General features: G+C 43.1%; 1 protein-coding gene across 2 annotated transcripts; it reads left to right on the plus strand.

The window, feature by feature from the left end:
- The first annotated feature begins 103 nt into the window (after window positions 1-103).
- On the plus strand, window positions 104-20,043 carry HHIPL2 (HHIP like 2). 2 transcript variants are annotated; one of them, XM_017812832.1, is made up of 10 exons: window positions 104-821; window positions 3,847-4,058; window positions 9,235-9,887; window positions 11,567-11,710; window positions 12,053-12,384; window positions 13,860-13,986; window positions 14,334-14,479; window positions 15,915-15,996; window positions 18,761-18,843; window positions 19,599-20,043. In XM_017812832.1, the coding sequence occupies exons 1-10, from the start codon at window positions 818-820 to the stop codon at window positions 19,982-19,984; spliced, it is 2,169 nt and encodes a 722-aa protein (XP_017668321.1). In that variant the 5' UTR covers window positions 104-817; the 3' UTR covers window positions 19,985-20,043. The 2 variants fall into 2 exon arrangements, with proteins under 2 accessions (XP_017668321.1, XP_017668319.1); XM_017812830.1 differs by lacking the exon at window positions 104-821 and having other exon boundaries at window positions 3,675-4,058.
- The last annotated feature ends 533 nt before the right edge of the window (window positions 20,044-20,576 follow it).

Here is a 20,576-nt window from a genome sequence, read left to right on the forward strand (position 1 = left end):
GATGAGGTTGAAGACTTTCTTTAATGTTAGTGCCATATTTCTGTGTGAAATGCAAACAGCACTGATTTCAAATACAGCTTGAAAATTACTTAGTCACTATGGTTTGGAATCTCTATTTCACTAATGTTGCAAGGTTGAGCCTCCTCATGTCTAGATGCATAGATGGTGGAAAGCAGTTCAAACTCCATTCAGGACTAGCAGTGACACTCATAACAGGTGACATGTCTTAACCCAAGAACAGTACTTGACACACCGTCAAAACGTGTTTTCAACCTGTAAAGGTTACGTGGCTTCTGCTTATAACTGATCATTTCCTGAAATAGGGAGAATGGAGAGGCATCAGTCACTTTTTATAGCGCTGTATATTGAGAGGAATTATTGATTGTGAAGATCTACTGCGGCTTGTTCAAACAGATGATGCAGTTTTTCCATATGTCATACTTAGGGGCTGTCCAGTTCAGGGATTGTTTTCACACTGGTGGTAGGAAAGAGTGAAAGGTTGCTGTAGCTGCATGGCCACACTGCTTTGAAAGAGCAGAGGCACAGAAATACTGAAAACTCTACTTGGTGGAAGAGACTTTCTGGAATTTTTTTTTGCAGTCTTGCCTATGAGTTGAAATGTGCAGTGTTGCTGTGCTTGGAAAGCTGTTACACGTGCTGTTACAAACTAGCATTCCAGCTTGCTTGAAAACAACAACAAAATGCTTTCCAAGTACTACTTCTGTTTTAATGAGAGATCTGTAGAATTCTGGAGGATAAACTGCTGGAACCCACCTCTGGGAATGAAACAAAGATGTCTTTAGTAGCAGAGTAGTTTATGGGTAAGTACACCTATGCTTTTAAAAACTCAGTGTTTATCTGGAATTTTGGCCTGGATTAATATGGGTCGTGTGAGATATGCCTTAAGACAGTGTTTCTAGTGTTGAGAGCTACTTACTGTAACTGTATGTTTTGTTAAAAAAAGACAATTACTCATCATTCCCAACCTGTGTGCTCGTTTAGTTCTGACTCCCAAGAAATGCTGTTGCCTGGCTTTGTAATAGTCAGGGGGTTTTGTTGGAGATCTTCAGCTGGGTTTTGACTATTTTAATTTAGATTGTGAAGTTTCAAAATGTTCTTCCCCAACATCTCATAAAGTACCCCGCACCCCTGGGAAGCAACTCCCCCATTAGCTGAGAGAGGTGGTCCCGGTGACTCGTCTTGGTGGGTTTCCCGTCTTGCCGGGAGGCAACCAGGCAGAGTATCCCTTCCCTTGAGTCCCTAATTTGGCTTCCTGCCTACCACTGTGCTCCTCTGCTCCTCTGGACTTGCAAAGACAGGCCTTTGATGGGCTGGTGACTCTCCTGTGATGGTCCTGGGAGCATCGCAACAGGGTGTTATTTGGGCTTCCCCCTTCCACTGTCTGTGCTCCTTTGGGGGCATGTGGAGGAGCTTTTGTTGAGGAAGAAATATGAAACAAAGCATCAGGTACTGGGGTGAAGGTAAGGACAGCGAGAGGACAAAGAGGAGCTTGATGTCTTTGAAAAATCTGTTAATCCACTGAGCTTCCAGCTTTCTCCTGTGATCTCTGGAAGCAGGACTGCTGCTGGGGATCATGTCCTCTCCCGGTGGTAGAACTACTGTCCTGCAGTCAGGAAGTAGAAGAGCAGCACAGGCATAGATTTTGTGTAATTATCTCGAGCATTGCTCTTGTCCTGCAAAAAACCTGCTGTTTCTTGACACTGTAGTACTTCCATGTGAGACAAATCTACGGATCACAAGTCCTCAGTGAAATTTCTGTGCAAGTTATTCAGTGCGTACTGTGTTTTCAGGCCTTTGTGTTGTACTTTGAAGGTGGTAAATCCTAGGGGATTGGAATGATCTGCTTTGGCTCTGAATTCTGTGCTCTAAGTTTGATTTTCCTATCGATTGCCTTCCCCATCCTGTGTGCAAAGCTTCTGTGAGGATTTTTTTTTTCTTTCCTTGAAAGCAATATCGCATCTTTTCTTTGCTGTTCTCCTTTGTGCTGAGTCAAGGAACTTTTTCAGGGAATCCACATTTTCTGCACAGACCAGTGTCTCTTGTCCCTCTGTTATTCCACCTCTTGCTCTGGTATTTTTCATATTAAAACCTAACTTAACGATAACACAAAATTACACATCAGCTCTACCTCTTCTGCCTTCCCTGTTGTTCCATCCATTGTTTTGATGCTCCTGTTTGCATTTTCCTATTAAGTCTTTACTAAAGTTTAAGACAAGCCAGGTAATGAAATGTCAGCTGCTTTTTAAAGCATGTTGATTGTGTGTATTCTTACTGCCTTTCTTTTCCCAAGCAGGTTCTCTGTATTCTGAGCAGCTGTCCCATTCTGGACACCAAAGTAATGCCTTAATTTCAGTGATTGTCTGCAATGTACGAGAGCAATAACCGAGATAAGCTGACACTTCAGCAGATATAAATAGTTGGATTTAAAAAGCTTTATCTCCTGACAGTGCTGAAATCTTGTGATTGGCGCATTTCCAGTTCATTGAAGTCTAAGCACAGACAGGATTATTGTGAGGCTGCTGGACAGTCAAGGTACCACAGCAAAATAGGTGAAGGTTAAACCCCCAGAAATTTAAAATAACTGTCTCCCAATAAAGACTTAAAGGAGGCTCACAGTCACAGAGTATTCTCAGGTGTCACATTACGCTGGTGATTGTATTGAGAAGCCAGGACTGGGAGCATTGACTTCTCCATGAGCTAGATCCTGGGAGTGAATGGTGATGTGTGGGGAGACGGGGAAGTTTTGAATGAGTGGAGGTGTCCCCATATGTGAGATACTCCCTGCAGCTTCCCTTTCCACTTGGTTGTGATCAAAGTTGCCTTGTTCTGCTTAGGGATGAGCAAAGTTAGGGAAGTGTCATACTCAAACACAGGCTGAATACAGTGTGTACAAACAGGGTGCACCTGTATGCACAGCTGATGGGAAGGGCTTGCTCGTGCATTCTTCACCAGAGGGGAAAGTGGGCAAAAGTCTTGTGTAGCTTTAGATCAGTTTAATATCAACTGGGATCAAACCCTTAAAAATTCATGAGCTTAAGCACAGTACAGGGTTAACACAGAACATCACAGTTGAGTTGAGGTTGTGCCGGTGCTTTAAATAAATCTTTTCTCCTTCACTTTCTGAATTTCTTCTCATTTTAAGCCTGAATATATACCTGGATTTGTGGGTAACATCAATATCCCTGTAAAACTTTCAGTCCTGAAATTACTTGTTCCTATGGCTAACTGCTGCTGCCTTAATTTGGTTGTATTTTATGACCCCTGTTCAGTCCTTATGAAACCAGACCCAAGTTTGGTGCATTTTAAAAGCTGAACAAAATGGTAGTTAGCAACTGAAAATTGTTCACTTGTGTCTTGTAAAGGGGGAGATTATCAAGTCCTGTGTATACATATCATATCTTGTATTTCTATTATCCATATTTCTGGGCGAAGGATTTCTTGGCCAATTTAAAATAAAATGTAGGGATTGGATTTGTGAGTGCCCAGAAATGCCCAGAGGGGAGGGTTCAGCTATGTGACGTGTGAAATACCAAAGAGGCAGCCCTGAGGGTTTCTCTCCTGCCAAGTAGTAAACTTCAGAGGGAAAAAGGGAGAGAGAATGTAAGCAAACCTCAGTGCCTGCTCCGTGGCTGGCAGTTAATAAAGTGGAGAAGATGAATGAACCATACTATGAAGAAGTCCAGGATTTCTATACATCTGACCTCAGGACACCCACACCTAAGGAAGTGAATATTTGGCCACAGGCTGAAAGGAGCAGCAGCAGCTCTGGAGTTTCCTTTTCTTGCCCACATGTCTGTCTTTGCCTCCTCCTGTTGTGCCTGATAGGCTGTGTGCTGGGACATCCTCAGTGTCTAGATTATGGGCCACCTTTCCAGCCCCCTTTTCACTTGGAGTTCTGCTCTGCCTATGAAAAATTTGGCTGCTGTGACCAGGAGAGAGACAACAGCATTGCAGCAAAATACTGGGATATCATGGATTACATTGATCCCCGGGGGCATAAACTGTGTGGAACATACATCAAAGATATCCTGTGTCAGGTAGGGCAGAAAAATAATATATGTATCCTATGCTTTGGGCTGGTTTGGGGGTCAGTTGAGGTTCTGATAGCTCCTTATGGCTGGTCTGTTGCTGTGAAGGGAGGTGTGGGAGCAGGGAAAAGGTGGACTGACAGGGTAATGGCCCCTAATCCTCAGCATGCATTTTGCAAAATGCTTTGTGTAAGGTGCATCACTCTGGAATCTGGCAATATATAGTGACATTTGCTAGCAATAATGGTTTATGAAAGGATTGCCCAGTGCAGATGATGATGGGAATCCTGCTGCTCAGTTGATTTTTTCATAATGAAGGAGAGAATTACAGATCAATATTTATCTTCTGCTTGCAGCTACCAGGTGCTGGATTACAAATTCTACACAATCAAATGATGTGGGAATTATGGGCAAAGTGTTTGGATCTCTGCACTGCATGAAGGATGTGTTTTGACTGTGTTCCTGCTGAGGATGCTCCAAATGGTGTGGTTGTTAAAGCAGAACAAAATTTAGTAGGCAGTGGTTTCAAACAGCTGCTGCAAGGTCTCGAGGCTGCAGTCACAGTATTTTCATCAGTGCTGTCTCTACACTGCCCACCTGGCTCATGGAAATGGGCACTGTGCAGGGAGGAAAGACCACAGGCACTGTTCTGGCTGAGCTCCTCTGCATCCCCGTGATTAGAGAGCAGAACCCACCTGCCTTTTTAACAACTGGTAGTCACACAAAGCTGGACTCACTGCATGCCAAAATTCAAAGCAGCCAAAAGACACACTTAATCTTTCTAAGAATGTGTAAAACTCTTGCAGTTAATATTTCCTTAGCTTTAAAGTATTATCTGTGTATCAAAATGTTCCCACTCTTTTTGGATGCTGGCAAGATTGTGGCATCTCCTTGGTGTAAGGGACACATCCTTTCAGCACCAGGGCTGGAAAAAAGTAGCATCAGGGTGGTTTGTGACTTTAAAGTTGCTAAACCAGAAAAATACGTGTTGCAGGTCCTAGCAGAACCACCGGTGTTGATGTTATGAAGATTTTTCTACGTGTTTCAGGTAGAAAAAGAACACTATAAAAATTTACCATTGCTTCTTTGATTGCTCATTCTGCAGGGCATAATGTAATTTTGTTCTATTTTGTAAACAAACAAACCAAACCAAAACAAAAAAAACCAAACCCCACACCCTTATTTACTTACAGATTTTCAAAGTTATAAGCTATTACTATTTTTTCTATCTTTTAGAGTAAGATTGCTGTTAAATCTTTGAGGAGGAGCTTGTGATTGTGTTATGTGTTGCTCTTCCTGGTCAAGTTGGTGACAACCATGGAAATGATGTTGGGTTCTCTAGCAAATATTATTTGGCTGTTGAATTAGTGAAAGAGTGAAGATCTACCAAATGGTTTTGCTTTAGGAAGTCACTTTGCTGGAAATTGTTGCTGATCTCACGTGGAAGGGATGTGAAATGATAACATCTCCATTCTACCACCTCCACAGTATCCTGACAGTTTGTAGTCACTACCTGTGAAATGTTCACATGCACTTATTGCCACATTAAATATGAAAATACAGATGCATTTATGTGATCAGCATGTAATTGTGCCAAGTGCTTATTTCTGCAGTGTATGGCAGGACTTCAGATAAACCGCTGCTGTTGGTAAGGAGTGCTTTTATTGATATTCTCCATATGGAACTTAGGACACAAAGATTAGACTCAGAAGCAGCGGTAGACAAAATAATATTGTTAGCTTTTGCCTTTTGAACAAAACATTGCAGGAAAGTGGTGTAGGTGCTTACTGATAAACCTGAATAGTAGCTGCTCTAATTTAGCAAAGGTAGCATTATTTCACATTTTTGGGGAAGATCAGAGCAGTAGCTGTGTGTTGCAACAAAGCAGCTCATTCAGTTAGATGTCCCTTCAGTGCCAAACCCAGCAGACAGTAAAAACCAGACAACCTTCCTGGTGTGGCAATGAGGGGAGTGCTGAGCATTGCACAGAGGAAGCTGGTTTTGGCAACAGCAGCAGCCTCGTTGGTCCCACAGAGCCCAAGAAGGATGCCATGGAGCGCACCTTACCTTGGCAGTGGGGCTATGTGTTTCTTAACAGATAGATGATTATACAGGGATGTGTTCTGGATCATGGATTTCCTGCTGTCACTCTAAACCAGATTCATTTCTCTTAAAAACTAACAGGCTAGAGGAGCCATCTAAAGCAATCTGGCTCTGCTGGCAGAGCTGTTTCAGTTTGCGTCTGGCAAGATCTGGGTCTATTTTGGTTAGCTACATTTGTGTTAAGAACTTAGAGTTTTAGAGTCTGACAGCCAGCTGAGATGTTCTAGGATTTAGCTTAAAAACTGAATATGAAACTCCGAAAACTGCCTGTAATGTTCTTAAAGAGGTGTTGTACAAGTTGCGTGGCTAGAAAATTTCCCTGGATGCAAACCTTGCTATGTGTGCTAGAACACCTGTTTGGCTCATGGCTGGGAGGATGCTTCTCTGTTTAGAAAACTGCTACAGGAGAGGCTTAAAAAACCAAAAAAGGTCAATTAAACCTTGTTCGAGATGACTGAAAGCTGTGATATTAGCATGCGATGGGAGCTGATGCAGGGAAAGCAATATACTTTCTAAGCCAGTTTTAATCAGAGGCTTGACTTGATTTCTGAATGCATACTCTTCAGAGAAGCTATTACAAAACAGCAGAGAAGCATCAATGTGATCTTAGGAGTTTCTTTGGTTTTATGAAGTGGTGAGATTAATTTTCCTGCATGCTTGAGTGAAATGAAAGCAGACAACCAACAGTGACTGCAAGGCCACCTAATCCTGGGAGTTTACACAGACCCCGAGGAACAGCCTCCATCTCATGTGTCTTGCTGGGTCTATGTGCTGCAGGCATTGTTTTGTCAGGCAAACACTGGGGGGGAAGCCCAATGGCTGGGAAAGCATGGCAGCTGCTCAGGGGCTACACTTATTCAGGAGCATGAACTGTAGGAGACCTTTATGCTGCAGCCTGTTGGCAGAACAGAGTTGAGGAAGCTCAGAGGTGGTGAGAATATGCCTTGTTTCAGAAGCAGCTGTTTCTTTAATGTTCTCAGGTTACAGGTCTGGGAGCTGGACTCTGCTCCCACTTATTTGAGAGAAATTAAAATTGTTTTCAAGGGTGTTAATAAAGTAATCACTTCAGAACAGAGCTGAGAGGAGCTTTAGTTTTCCAGTGACTTGTGCACAATGGAATGGTGAGCCAGCTGCAGCCACATGCTAGTGGGAATGAGGGAGATTCCCAGGACTACAAATGCAGGTTAGGCTCCGTCTACTCTCCCATACCTTTCCTTGGAGACACCTTATCAGGCTGTCACCTCTCCTTGCCTCCTAGTCACTTGAAATCAGCACCACATTTTGTGCAAATATGGTGCTAATATAAATATAACTAAAACCTCAGCCCATTTGGGGGTGCGTACATGAGTGTGTAGTGGTGAAAGCAGGCAGGGTGAGCAATGGCTAATGGGCTCAGGGCAGGAAATAAGCATCAGGGCAGAAAATGCCAGCCAAGTGTTGTTAAATGCCTGCACCAAAGCTGCTCTCCTTCAAGAAGGTGAGAACAGAAAGACAAGGACATTTACCTGAAGCTTTGGCTTTTGCGGATGGTGCTCAGGGTCTGGTGGTGCCCTTCCTTGTTATGGAAAGAAATTCAACATGGGCAAAATGGTGTGGTTCTGCCAACTAGGGCTGGGGTCAGGCTGCAAGGGCAGGCCTGGGAGATTTGGCCTCCCTTTGCAAGGCTGGAGACTTCTGATTTGGGAAGTGGGAGAGGTTCCTTACAGATGTGATGCAGGAGCAACAGAAACAAGTTCATTCTATGCAGCTTAGTAACCAAATGGCAGCAATGAAAAGTGAGAAACTTGCTACACCATTCAAGAACTGACCTTTACTACTTACAAATCATATCTGTTCTTATTATGGCCGGAAGCCCTCGGGTACTTCTGTGAGCACAGGAAACAGCTTGCTGTGTGAAGTTCGGAATCAAGGACTGTAGTCTTCACATTAAATATCCTGGAAAGGCTGCTTCTTGCACAAAAAAAAAAAAAAAAGCCAGTGCTTGTATAGCTGCTCAGATTTTTTAAATTAATTTTGTTTAATGAAGCAATCTTGTTTAATGAGGCAGAAAAATTGCTAATGCAGTAGTTCTTCGTTCGTCGACTTCCTACGTACTTACCTTCCTACATAAGTGCCCAGTAAAAGACCTGGATAGATTGTTTTGAACTGCTGGCATTGAAACCAATAAAATAATATTTCTGCAGAGTTTAGTCTCTTCTGTTTTAACTTCTGCAACTTTGTGCTGATTAAGATAGAGGTGGAATTTTAATGGAAATATTTTATGGAATTTCTGGCCCAGAATTTAGGTACAAATTCAAACGCAATACCTGATTTTCAGAATTTAACCTATAATTTGCACAGCTAAAACTTAGTAATCTTTGAAGGAACATAATTTAAATACATAAGACTTGAGAATGTTGTTTGCAGTGGTTTTTTTCCTGATGATCATATATAGAGTCAATGATATCTACATGAATTGCATAAGCTGATATTTACTTACCTGAATCAGTTTTAAATCTCAACTACATCTGCTTCAGTAATACTGTGCATGCAGGAACACGACTGGAGTTGTACAGCATCAGACCAAAGATTAATTTAGCCTGTATATTTAATTGATATACATCTTTAACAGATGTACATCGATGTACATCTGGCAGTTTCCCCTTCTTTTTTTAACCTGGCTCCTATTACCTTTATCTGATGCTCCCTCATTTTTCTTCTGGGGGTAAGTGTAAATATAACAAGTGACTTCTCCATGTCACTTGTGATGTTTACAGACCTCTGTTAAGCTGTTACCCTGCTCTGATTACCTCTCTGCAAGACTGTTGAGTCCCATCTGAGTGAGTGGAGAATCCCCATCCTCCACAGTTATACTTCTGTTGGGAAGAATTTTGCGCTTTGATGAAAGAAACTACTACTGATCTCTAAATCCATTTTGGCCATATCCTGAGTGACCTTCTACTACTCCACATCAAAGGTGACTCTTTATGTTCTCTGCATTACTGATTTTTCATTTTATTAACCAGTTTGCTTTCATGAAGACATCTTGGCTGCTCCCAGATGTGTGTACACAGCCACATACTTAGTTTCTTTTACTTTCTAGGAATGTTCTCCGTATGCTGCACACCTCTATGATGCAGAAAACCCTCGGACACCTCTAAGAAGCCTCCCAGGGCTCTGCTTTGACTACTGCTCCGAGTTTCATTCCAACTGCCGCTCTGCCATCCGCCTGCTGACGCACGACAAGCACATCCAAGAATGCTGCGAGACAAACAGAACACGCTTTTGCAACCTCCTCCAGCTGCACGACAAGGACTACTGCTTCCCCAACGTGCTGAGGAACACAGCCCTCAACTACAACCTGGGCTCCGTGGTGGAGGACCAGGGAGGCTGTATCCAGCTCTGCCTGAGGGAGGTTGCCAACGGCCTGCGGAACCCGGTGCTCATGGTGCATCCCAACGACCGCTCCCACCGCCTGTTCGTGGCCGAGCAGGTGGGCGTCGTCTGGGTCTACCTGCCCGATGGCAGCCGGCTGGAGGAGCCCTTTCTGGATATTAAAAGTATAGTGCTGGCTACGCCGTGGCTAGGGGATGAGAGGGGTTTTCTGGGGATGGCTTTTCACCCCAAGTACAAGTACAATGGGAAGTTTTATATCTATTACTCATACATGGATAAGAACCGAGTGGAAAAGATCAGGATCAGCGAATTGAAGGTATTGGCGTCTGATGCCAACAAGGCTGATCCACGCTCTGAAAGGTAAAGTTCAAGTTGAATGCTACTGTAGGCCACAATGAGAAATCATTTTTCTCTGTCTCTGTCAGAGAGACAGGTAGCCCCAGGTATCAGTACAGACTAGGGATCAATGGACTGAGAACAGCCCTGCTGAGAAGGACTTGGGGATGCTGGTGGATGAGAGGCTGGACATGACCCAGCAATGTGCACTTGAAGCCCAGAAAGCCACACTGCATCAAAGCAGTGTCGCCAGAAGGTTGAGGGACGTGGTTCTGCCCTTCTATTCCACTCTCATGGGACCCCATGTGGAGTGCTGCATCCAGCTCTGGGATCCCCAGTGCAGGAAGGATAGGGACCCATTGGAGCGAGACCAGGGGAGGGCTACCAAGATGACTAGAGGGGTGGAGCACCTCTCCTATGGGGAAAGGCTGAGAGAATGGGGATTGTTCACCTTGGAGAAGAGAAGGCTCTTGGGTAACCTAATTGCAGCCTTCCAGTACCTAAGGGAGCTTACAAGAAAGATGGAGAGAGACTGTTTACAGGAGCATGTAGTGACAGGACCGGGGAGAATGGCTTCAAATTCTACCTACTGAGAGTAGGTTTAGATTAGATATTAGGAAGAAATTCTTTACTGTGAGAGTGGTAAGGTACTGGCACAGGTTTCCCAGAGAAGTTGTGGATGTCCCATCCCCAGAAGTGTTCAAGGCCAGACTGAGAAACCCGGTCTGGTCCAAGGTGTCTCTGCCAACAGCAAAGGGGTTGGAACTAGATGATCTTCAAGGTCCCTTCCAACCAAACCATTCCATGATTCTTTCCACTTGCAGAACCTGCACATTCCCAGTCACCCTGGTTCAGGTGTGTGACTACCAGAGACAGGTTGGCTCAAGGTCACACAGTAAATCAAAATTGAAATTAAAAGAGGACCCGAGATCTAGACTTCCAGGTCATCTTCTCTCTCCATCTTGTACTCTTGTCTTCTAAAGAGAAATGACAGCCTTAAGCCTATTATGGAATTCACATCTGCCCTAAGTGTTTTGTACTGTAGGAGAAGCCCCTTTCTGTAGCTTCACTACAGTACTATACACTCTTTTTATCTGCTGTGTGTGCACCTACCCTGTTCCCTGCTAAGAAAAAAACTAATTCTCAATTATGGAGGAAAATTTGTTAAAAACGGTCTTCTTTTCTCTAGAATTTCACAATCACCCTATGATGCTTCTGAAGCCCTCAAATTCACCAATTGCTTCTCATATAAGAAAGCAGAACCTACCTGCCACAACCAAAGCTGAAAGGGCAACAAGTAGTCCCTGAAAAGGAATGCATTGTGTATTTGCAGTTCTGTTTTCAGAAGAGCTGTGGTACTCCTGTGCTCATGGTGGTGGGTGAGCTCTGTAGCACAGGAGGTGCTAATGCAGTGCAGGCCAAAGCAGAAATGCTGCTTGGTTCATGGGAAAAGTGTTTCCTTGAGGGGTGCCACACTGAAAGGAGCTCTGCTGCACGGCAGGAAGGCGGCCTGATGCTGCAGGCTCACAGGAAATCAGATGCCACCCAGCAACGTGTTTGACAAAGCTGGCACATCTGTACAGCTGGGACATCCTGCTTTCTTCTGTAGGAGTGGTGATGTGATATTTCTGCAGCCTCCCAAATGTTCAGTCCTTCCCAGTACCCACATCTGGACTTATTTGTCTTTTCTTTTTTTTCCCCAGGAATATTTTGGAGCTTGAGGAACCAGCTGCAAATCATAACGGTGGGCAGCTGCTCTTTGGTGTGGATGGCTATATGTATCTATTCACAGGGGATGGAGGGAAAGCTGGAGACCCTTTTGGAAAATTTGGAAATGCTCAGAACAAGTAAGTAGGAAGGGAGGTGAAAGCTTTGAGCTTGTTCACTAAGATACAAGGTTTGGAAGTGAGACAGTGTGGAAGAATAAAGTAAGAGTGCTTCCTGAAAGTGCTTGTGCACCTGCAAGTCTATCCAATGCAGTATTTAAAAAAAATTCTTTTGCATTTTGAAAGCCAAGTTGTTTAGGGAAGAGAGAGTCTTCTAATTTGAGAAGGTTGCAAGACATACTAGCAGTTGGGTAATTAATTTTGGACAGATAACTTTCCTTTGAAAAGGGGGAAGAGAAAGATAATTTTTGTGTTTTCAGTTGGCTCTCATGCTGGGGTTCCTTTTTCTGTTGTTCTCCTTAGGAGTACTTTGTTGGGGAAAGTTTTGAGGATCGATGTGGATGGAAAAAGTCCTGATGGAAAGCCTTACCGCATCCCTCCTGATAACCCGTTTGTGTCTGATCCCAAGGCCCGCCCTGAGGTTTATGCTTATGGGGTCAGGAACATGTGGCGCTGTGCAGTTGACAGAGGGGACCCTGTCACAAAAAAGGGAAGAGGGAGGATATTCTGTGGGGATGTCGGGCAGAACCGGTTTGAAGAAATTGACCTCATTGTTAAAGGAGGGAACTACGGCTGGAGAGCAAAGGAGGGATTTGAATGCTACGACACAAAGCTTTGCCACAATTCCTCTTTGGGTAAGGAAGAAGTTTTCTTATAGAAGATTACTTTATCACATGTGTATATTTAGTGGGCTATAGCACTGTTTTTTCATTGAAGCTGAATAATCCCACGTTGTGTGTTAAATAGAGATTGTTTACTTAAGAGCGGAAATCCCTTCTCCCCAGCCCTGCAGTGTTGGTATGAAATTATACTCTGCTTATTCAGGGAATTCCCTGCCACACACTGCACCTGACAAGGTGTTCAAGTTCAAAGCCTGTGCATTTTGTAGACAGCGTTTTCCCAGTGAAGCCAGGAAAGCAATGGATTTGGTTTATGTAGAAAAGAGATTCTCTTCAGAGGCTCTGAGCCATGACTGTGGCTAAGGAGAGTGGACCAGGCTGATCCTGAGACCCTGAAACAACTCCTGTGGCAGAGGCAGTGTGTCCTAGCAAGCAGGGTGTTGCAGTAGAACGCCCCAAAGCTGTTCTCTGGGTCTGAGTGTGGGTGTGATGGACAAACTCAATTCATGCCTCAAAAAAAGAGTAGAAATTGGTGGTCTTTGTAAAGGTCTTTGCAAAGCATGGTAGAAGAACTGGATATTATTATAATGCTCCTTAAGCTGAGACCAGAAGACACCTGGTCTCAAGCTTGTGTAGGTGTTTCTGAAACATTTGCATGAGCAGGCAAGTGCAGAGTGTGCATTACCGCACAAGTGCAATGCAAGTGTGTTGTGCATTTCTCCTCTGCTGTGCCAGTACCCACATAGCTCTCAAGTGTTTTGTTTGGTTGCTTTCCTAAAGGCCCAGTCCTCCATTGAAAACAAAACTGACTTGGATTTTGCTGGTTAATCTATGGTTTTTAATGAATTGCATTTGTGATCTTTATCCTCATCATTAAAGACAAGCTACTTGATCCTGGGGAAAAAGGTGAGGACAGGATTAAAATTTTGTGGGATCTAATAATTCAACACGAGAAAGGGCTGAATTAAATTTTAGCATTGCTAGAGAAAAAGTCTTTATTTTATTAAAGTCTCATGACATAGAACAGAGGTAGCAGACTTATTCATGTTCTGTGCTGAGAATGTTAGTGAACCTATGAAGATGTTGAGTTAAATTGCAAGTGCTTGATCTTACTCCCTTCTCTAAAAATACTGACATCAGTAAAGATGATCCCTGTTGAAATGATTGGTGCAGTCACAAACCTGCAAGATAACACTTCCTGCAGGCTGATACCTTTCTGCATTGCTTGCTTGATGCAAAGAATCTTGGTTCTATGTGTTATGGAAGCTCATTGTGACTAAGCCCTGATAAGCAAGTACACAAAGAGCTCCTTAAAGCCCCTGGGCCTGTTCTGTCCTAAAGTACTGAGTTCCTACTGAAATTTCACTGTGTGCTTTGTTCAACTGTATTGGTCCCTCTTTTAATTGTACCTGTCAGTGTCATTGAGCAGTTGCTTTTTGATGCTCTCTGGAAGTAAATTTTCTGACTTTTTATTTCTCTGAGTTTAACAGATGACGTTCTCCCAATATTCGCATATGGCCGCGGTGTGGGGAAGTCAGTTACTGGAGGTTATGTCTACAGAGGATGTGAATCGCCCAACTTGAATGGCCTTTATATTTTTGGTGATTTCATGAACGGGTGAGACTAATTGTTTTCTCTGCAGCTCCCATTTGGTACCCTCATCTGGGCAAATAAGTGTATTGGAGCATCCCAAACCCTTTTGAGCTGGAGTAAATAAGAATGTCGGATGTCTGTGTACTAGATCAAATGCTCTGTTTGATTATTATAACAACTTTTTTTGTTGGAATCTAAACTTACTCCAATTTAGAATCCTTAGGATATGTTTGCTTTTGTTCAGGCCTATTTTTCCAAAAATCAGCCAACAGTCAGGGTCCTCACTGACTTTTTTTCAGTAATGCATGATTTTGACAGGAACTAATTTTGATAATGGAAACATAAAACACAGGGTTTTATTTTTCATCTAGTCGACTTATGGCTTTACAGGAAGATGAGAAGACAAATAAGTGGAAGAAGCAGGATATCTGCATTGGCAGCACAACAGCTTGTGCTTTCCCTGGAATGATCAGCTCTTACAGCAAATTCATCATCTCATTTGCTGAGGATGAAGCAGGTGGGTATCGTGCTAGCCATACCTTCACTGGAAACTGTACTGTCAGATCTCTGTTGTAGGGAGAATGTGCAAAATTATGTGGCTCCTCACATGTTCCTACAGAGTAGGCATTGCAAACAGGTTTGTGGCTGTCTCAGCATGGCAGGGAGGGTTGGTCTGTGGTTCAGAGAGGTCTCCTGCCCTGTGTGGCTATTGCAGGTTGGCTTGACGGAGAGCTCAGGAGACAAATCCTCACGTGAAATACGCCAGGTTCTCTAAGGAGGCTGAGCTCCTGTTTGTTGCAGCCTTTCCTTGTCCTCTTGTTGATGTTTGTTTGTACTGTTTCATTAATCAAAAGGCTATATCAATGCAATTCTCCTTTTCATTGTAACAGCTCATCCTCGCTTGAGTTCTTAGAGCTTATCTGAATTTTCCCTCCTTCCCTAGTATAAGTTTCTCAGTCTTATTCAAAACATCAGCACTTTACACTATGGATTATAGACCAAGGCTTTATTTGGGTATCAGGAAAGCCACTCATTTTAAAATTTAGTGTAAAGGTCTCAGCACATGAGATATTATTAAGGTCACAACGACCAGATCTCTCACCAAGGTGGAAGTACCAATGCATATTTTGTGCACTTTTCTACAGTCTCCTGACATAGCTATGTAACACAAAATGCAGCTGTGAGTTTTTGGAGAACACAGGTGTGGTTTAGTGAGCTCTGATGCTTCACCATTCAGCAGAAAAGAGATTTGCTTGCAATGAAAAGATCCTAGATGGTCTGGTTAGCATATTCTGTCAAAGCTTCATGGAGATGCAGGCTTTGTTGTATAATGTATACAATTTTTAACTGTTCTAACAACATGTGGAGTGAGTGGATATTAAATGTCTCTTCTGGTGGTGCTTTTAGAAAACAACATGGTAGTGTCTTTCACAACTACCATAGAGAAGTAAGAAGCTTCTGTCTTCCATGGATTAGCCAATTTAGTTCTTTTTGGATTTCTTCTTTTTTTTTTTGGTAGGACTATAAGATGGCTAAACATTTCTTGTGTGGTCTTCCCCTCTATTTGTAGTTTCTGGCTGCTTCTTCGGTACAAACATGTTTTAAAAAATACATATTTACACAGAGGAAATGAACCTTTTGGAGAGCCACAGACATGAGGTAATGAAGGTCCTGCTCAGGCATTCTGCCTGATTGAGAGCTGCTGGTTCTGTGTGGACCCCTGCTGTGGCCAAGAGACGATTTGGTGTCTGTGGGAGCCCACCTGCACAGATCAGGGTGAGGCCAAAGCCTGCTTCTTGGACATAAGGCATGACTGAGGGGGTAACTGAAGGGGTTTTCTTTTCTGACCACATGAATTAGTGAAGAGCCAGGAAAGAGAGGAAAATGGAGAACTGGGATTCAGCTTGGGCACTTGAATCTAAGACCAGTGTTCTTTTTTCACTTCCATTTAGGTGAGCTGTATTTTATGTCTACTTCTTATCCCAGTGCCTATGCACCACATGGATCGCTCTACAAGCTTATTGATCCTGCAAGGTTTGTAGTTAAAGATGTTTTTCCAGGCCAAATTCTTCTATAATCACCATATGCTCTCCAGGTACCACAGTAAAAGAATGCTAAGTACTACTGATAGATAATCTCACTGACATCTACATTCAGTCCTTGGTTTTTGTTCACCCGCTCTACATCTGGTGCAACTTTAATCAGTTTTAATGAATTTATTCCTCACTCATCATATCTGTGCACACAGAAATCAGAAATAGAGTGCAAATACCTTGGAAGATCTGGGAGAGTTAAGGATTAGAAGAATATCTCCTTGGTTACATATCTGAAATATAGCACAGTGATATTTTAAAAACTACAGCCCGTATCCTTCAGGGTCATTACATCAAATATTTACCATGCACTTTAATATAAATAAGTGAATTGTACTCCACAGTGTAGTTTTCTTCATGAAAATGAGTGAAACCTGGTGGTTCATGCAGTGTTCAAATAATAACTGGAGTCTGAATTTGAGTTTTTCCAAGCAAAATATTTTTCCCCATTAAGCATTATCCTTGCTAAAGTCTGTTTTTACAATAATAAGTACACTTACATAATTTTTTCCTCTCCCAATATTTTGGATCTTGCTAAAAAGCATTAAATGGATTTCAAATCACCCTGTAAAGCTGATACAGTGCAAATGTGTCTGTGCTGTTGCAGAGACCTCAGGCACTAACAAAATGAAGACATACAAGTTATGTTTTCTTGTGAAGTTAAATCAAAAGCTAGATGGTAAACTCAAGCTCTGTACCAAGGTGATGGGAATAGGAACTTTTGAGTCTTTTACTTGCTGTAATTGCTTGAGGAGACTCCTGCCTTTAACACATCATTTGCCAGGAAGTTTTTGAACTGCTTTAACTGTGGCTGACCAAAATACAATATTTTCAACTAAAAAAAAAATCTGTATTTGTGAGCTTGCATAAACATCGAGAGCTTGTGCCTGCTGTATTTCACCAAAGAAAAAAGCTCTATAGCCTCTATGCCAGTCCCTAATGTGCCATGAAGACCCTGTGCTTTTGAAGCTTCATGTCCCTCACTTCTAGAGCAGGACCAGGCACTTATTTCCTTGGCTCTCTGGAATTTATTCTTGTATTTTCTGCTTCACCTTGTTTATCTTAGCCCGGATGCTGCTCTGTCAGCTTTGCCCTTGTCTGTTTGTTTAAGCATGTTGCAGGCTTGTCCAGGGTTGTGCTCCTCTGGAGCCTGAGCATGCTTGGCCCTGGAGCAGTGTCCTAACACCTCCAGCTCCTGGGCTGTACTCTGGCCTCCTCCTAACTGTACCATGAGTGGAGATTTCTCCTTTATCCTTTGCATTTTAATGCTGTTTATAGGGCTCTTCCTTTACTGTCTTGCTGGGATAACTGGCTCCCCTGATGGGAGCAGTCCCAGTCTGCTCAGCCAGGCACTCCCTGCCTCCTGCCCACACATCAGCCACCACACTGGCAAGGGCAGCAAGCCACACAAATACCTGCTTTCAAAACATTGCCAGGGCCACTGCCATACACCTGATGGCAACTCAAACTTCCCTAGGAACCTGCCAGGAAAACTGGTGACAGCAGTGCCATTTGTCCCCATTTCAGCTTGTCTTTCCAGCACTACTCTTGGAGACAGCAGAGTGGTGCCTGGATTTGCACCAAATTCCTTCAGTCATAAGCAGAGGGAAAATGAGTTAGGAAGTGATTTAAAAATTAGAGAGGAGAAAGATCACCTCCCCCCCAAATCCCTGCAAGCAATGCCAACAACTCTGCTTTAGTAACCTTTTTTTAAAAATTGAAATCGTGTGGAGGAAGCACTTGGCTCTTGTCACTGTCTGAAAGAGAATGCTAATCATAAGAAAATGTGATGCCTTAGGTTATGCTTTGCTTTGCTCTGTGCTGTCAAGCATGCCAAATTGGAAGAACCTGTTCTTATTTGTCCTACAGCGGTTCCCTTGGTGGGTAAGGGAAAACACAGGTGTGTTGTGCTTCTTTGTACCCCCTTCCCATCATTTAATATGTGACAGCTTTACCTTGGGGAAAGGTTTGGTTTTTTTGTGTGCTTTTGTACTGTGGGAAATTGTCAGGGAACAGCAGGAGAAGAACGTGGACACATTTTCTTTGCAGTTGTTCCTCACTCCTTGCCTGTTTCTTTCCTGTTTCACCCCTCTCACTGCAGCACCACGTTGTGTCCGAAAGCAGCTCCCTTTGAAGGTCACACTAATGTTGTGGGGCTGTGTGGGAACATTCTGCTGTGTGTGCAAAGATCCTTGTGCTGCACTGTGAGGGAGGGCAGAGAACTGTCACTGCCAAGCCCTGTGTGCATGAGTGAGATTCCCCTGCTCCAAGGTGGGATGCACAAGCCAGTATTGGTGAGGACAACCCGAAGTGACCGATTGTCTGAAGTTGAATGCCCTTGAGTTCAGTGGTGGGCAGCAAGTTCACACAGGCAGGCCAGCATCCCACACACAAACAAACCAACCAACCAACTGGCTATGGATGCTGGATAAAGACAACCCAGGCTGTCTGATGACAGAAACTTGATAAGAAGAGTGGTAGAAGAAAAGCTGTAGCCTTCCAGCTGCTATTGGGACAGGGATTTTGTGGCTTGCAGCCTTGTGTAGGCTCTTGAATTCCACCTGTGTTTCACTCTAGGTGCCTAAAGTGCTTTCGTGCCTGTTCCACCAGGGGCAAATGACAACAGATGATTGATGTGTGCCTATGAAATAAATAAAGTTCCCTAACAATCACTGACATCTGCATATGGGTTTCTGTTTTCCAAGGAGAGCTCCACCTGGGAAGTGTAAATACAAGCCTGTTCCAGTGAAAACAAAGAGTAAGCAGATACCATTTGTTCCACGTGCAAGTAAGTTGTCAGGCTTCTCATTTTACTGAGAAGCAAAACATATAGCCATCTTTCCAGGATGTGATTGGAATCTTTAGCAGTCTTAAAAACTACAGCACTGAGCAGGACCAACCTTGAAGTTTGGCTATCACATTTAACCTGGTATCTACAAGATGCCATGCTTTTTCTTAATCTCAGTCTCTGTTTTCTTTTTTCCCCAAGTGTTGCCAAATAGTAGTGTACATGGGCACTGATGGCTTTGAGTCAGCCATTGGATTAGGTCTGGGAAGTTCTGAGCGCTTATGCCTGACTCGGTGACAACCTTCTTGAATCAAATAATCCCCTCTCTGTACCTCCAGGGGAGTCAATCTTCCTTCCTTCTGGCCATCATCTGTCTTAAAGTCTCATGCAACTAGGGCAGGAGTTCCATCTTGAGTAGAAATGGTGTTTAGCAAGTTGAGGTTATCTCGTCTGGGATTTCCAGATATTAGTGTAATATGAAAAATTTGTATCATTAAGTCTGCCAAAAAAGGGTGTAAGGTTTCATCATACTCTGCCTGGAAGTAACTTTCCTTAAATATACATTCATAATTTCTAAAATTAAACATTTTATTTCCAAGAAAACCAAGGGTCTTTTGATGGAAGTAGAGAGCTTTATAGTGTGCATTTCTTCTTTCAGAATGTCAGCTCTACTAAGGGTTTCTATCAGTTGTATCTCTGAATTAGCCTTTTCCCTTAAAGCAGGGATACTGAACCATGTTAATTATTTTCCTCAGAGACTGTCCTTGAGCTGCTTAATGAGCCTTCAACAGCCAAGCCTCCAAAAAAATCTTCTACCCTTCCTGCAGCCATCCCAATGGTTTCTTCTAAGAAAGCAAATAAACCCCCATCCACCAAAATAAAAGCGTCAACAGTACAACCAGCTCCATCTGGTAAAGAGAGAAAGAGAATCAAAGCTGAGGCTGAACCTCACAAGCCAAGGCAGGGAGAAAAGGTTGCACACAGCTCCAGAACTACACCAGCACCACCTTTGCCTAAAAGGAAGAGCTCCCACCTAGCCAGACCCAAGAAGGTTCTTCCGAAGAACGCAGCACTAGCTAAGGGAAAACTGGAAAAGAGGAGGAAGAAGCAGCTTTTGAAGCTTAGTGATGTAGCAGAATAAGCAAGTCACTTGTAAGATGGTGAAACAAATGTCTTGAATAGTGACCAAATAAAAGAGAATTGGACTGACTTATTGCACCAGTGCTCCTGGGTGTGCCTCTGTTACTGGCAGTGCTAGCAGTCTCTATGTATGTTTTATTAATCCTAAAGTGCACCAGCCTCCTAATATTAACTTTCTTTGCAAATCCTCCTATGATGTCCTTTTCGGACATAAGTGATTATGAGAGTCTCTGATGGACATTCACTGGTAAGATTTATCTGTGCATGACTGTCTAATAAATCTGAGTGCCTCCAAATTCTGGGACTTTCATCTTTGATCAAAGAATATGGAAGAGATATGTCAACGACCTCACCTTCCTCTTTTTTTTTTTTTCTTTGAGATGCAGTGAAAAGTATATTTCAAGAGCAGTTGTCTTTCAGACAATGAAATTAGATTTTTTTTTTTCCTTTTTAAAGGGGGGCCCACCAAGATGCTCAGAGGGTTGGAGCACCTCCTATGAATACACAGACTGAGAGAATTGGGGTTGTTCAGGCTGGAGCAGAAAAGGTTCCAGGGAGACCTTATAGCAGGCTTTTAGTCCGTAAAGGAGGCC

This window comes from Lepidothrix coronata, unplaced genomic scaffold, assembly GCF_001604755.1.
Source record: "Lepidothrix coronata isolate B3197 unplaced genomic scaffold, Lepidothrix_coronata-1.0 Scaffold38, whole genome shotgun sequence".
NCBI lineage: Eukaryota > Metazoa > Chordata > Aves > Passeriformes > Pipridae > Lepidothrix > Lepidothrix coronata.

What these genes read in the sequence shown, in the direction of transcription:
- HHIPL2 (XM_017812830.1), top strand. Translation starts at nt 3,675, where the DNA reads ATGAATGAACCATACTATGAAGAAGTCCAGGATTTCTATACATCTGAC. An exon ending in TCAAAGATATCCTGTGTCAG is followed by an intron (nt 4,059 to 9,234) that starts GTAGGGCAGAAA and finishes TTTACTTTCTAG; the next exon opens with GAATGTTCTCCGTATGCTGC. An exon ending in ACCATTTGTTCCACGTGCAA is followed by an intron (nt 18,844 to 19,598) that starts GTAAGTTGTCAG and finishes TATTTTCCTCAG; the next exon opens with AGACTGTCCTTGAGCTGCTT.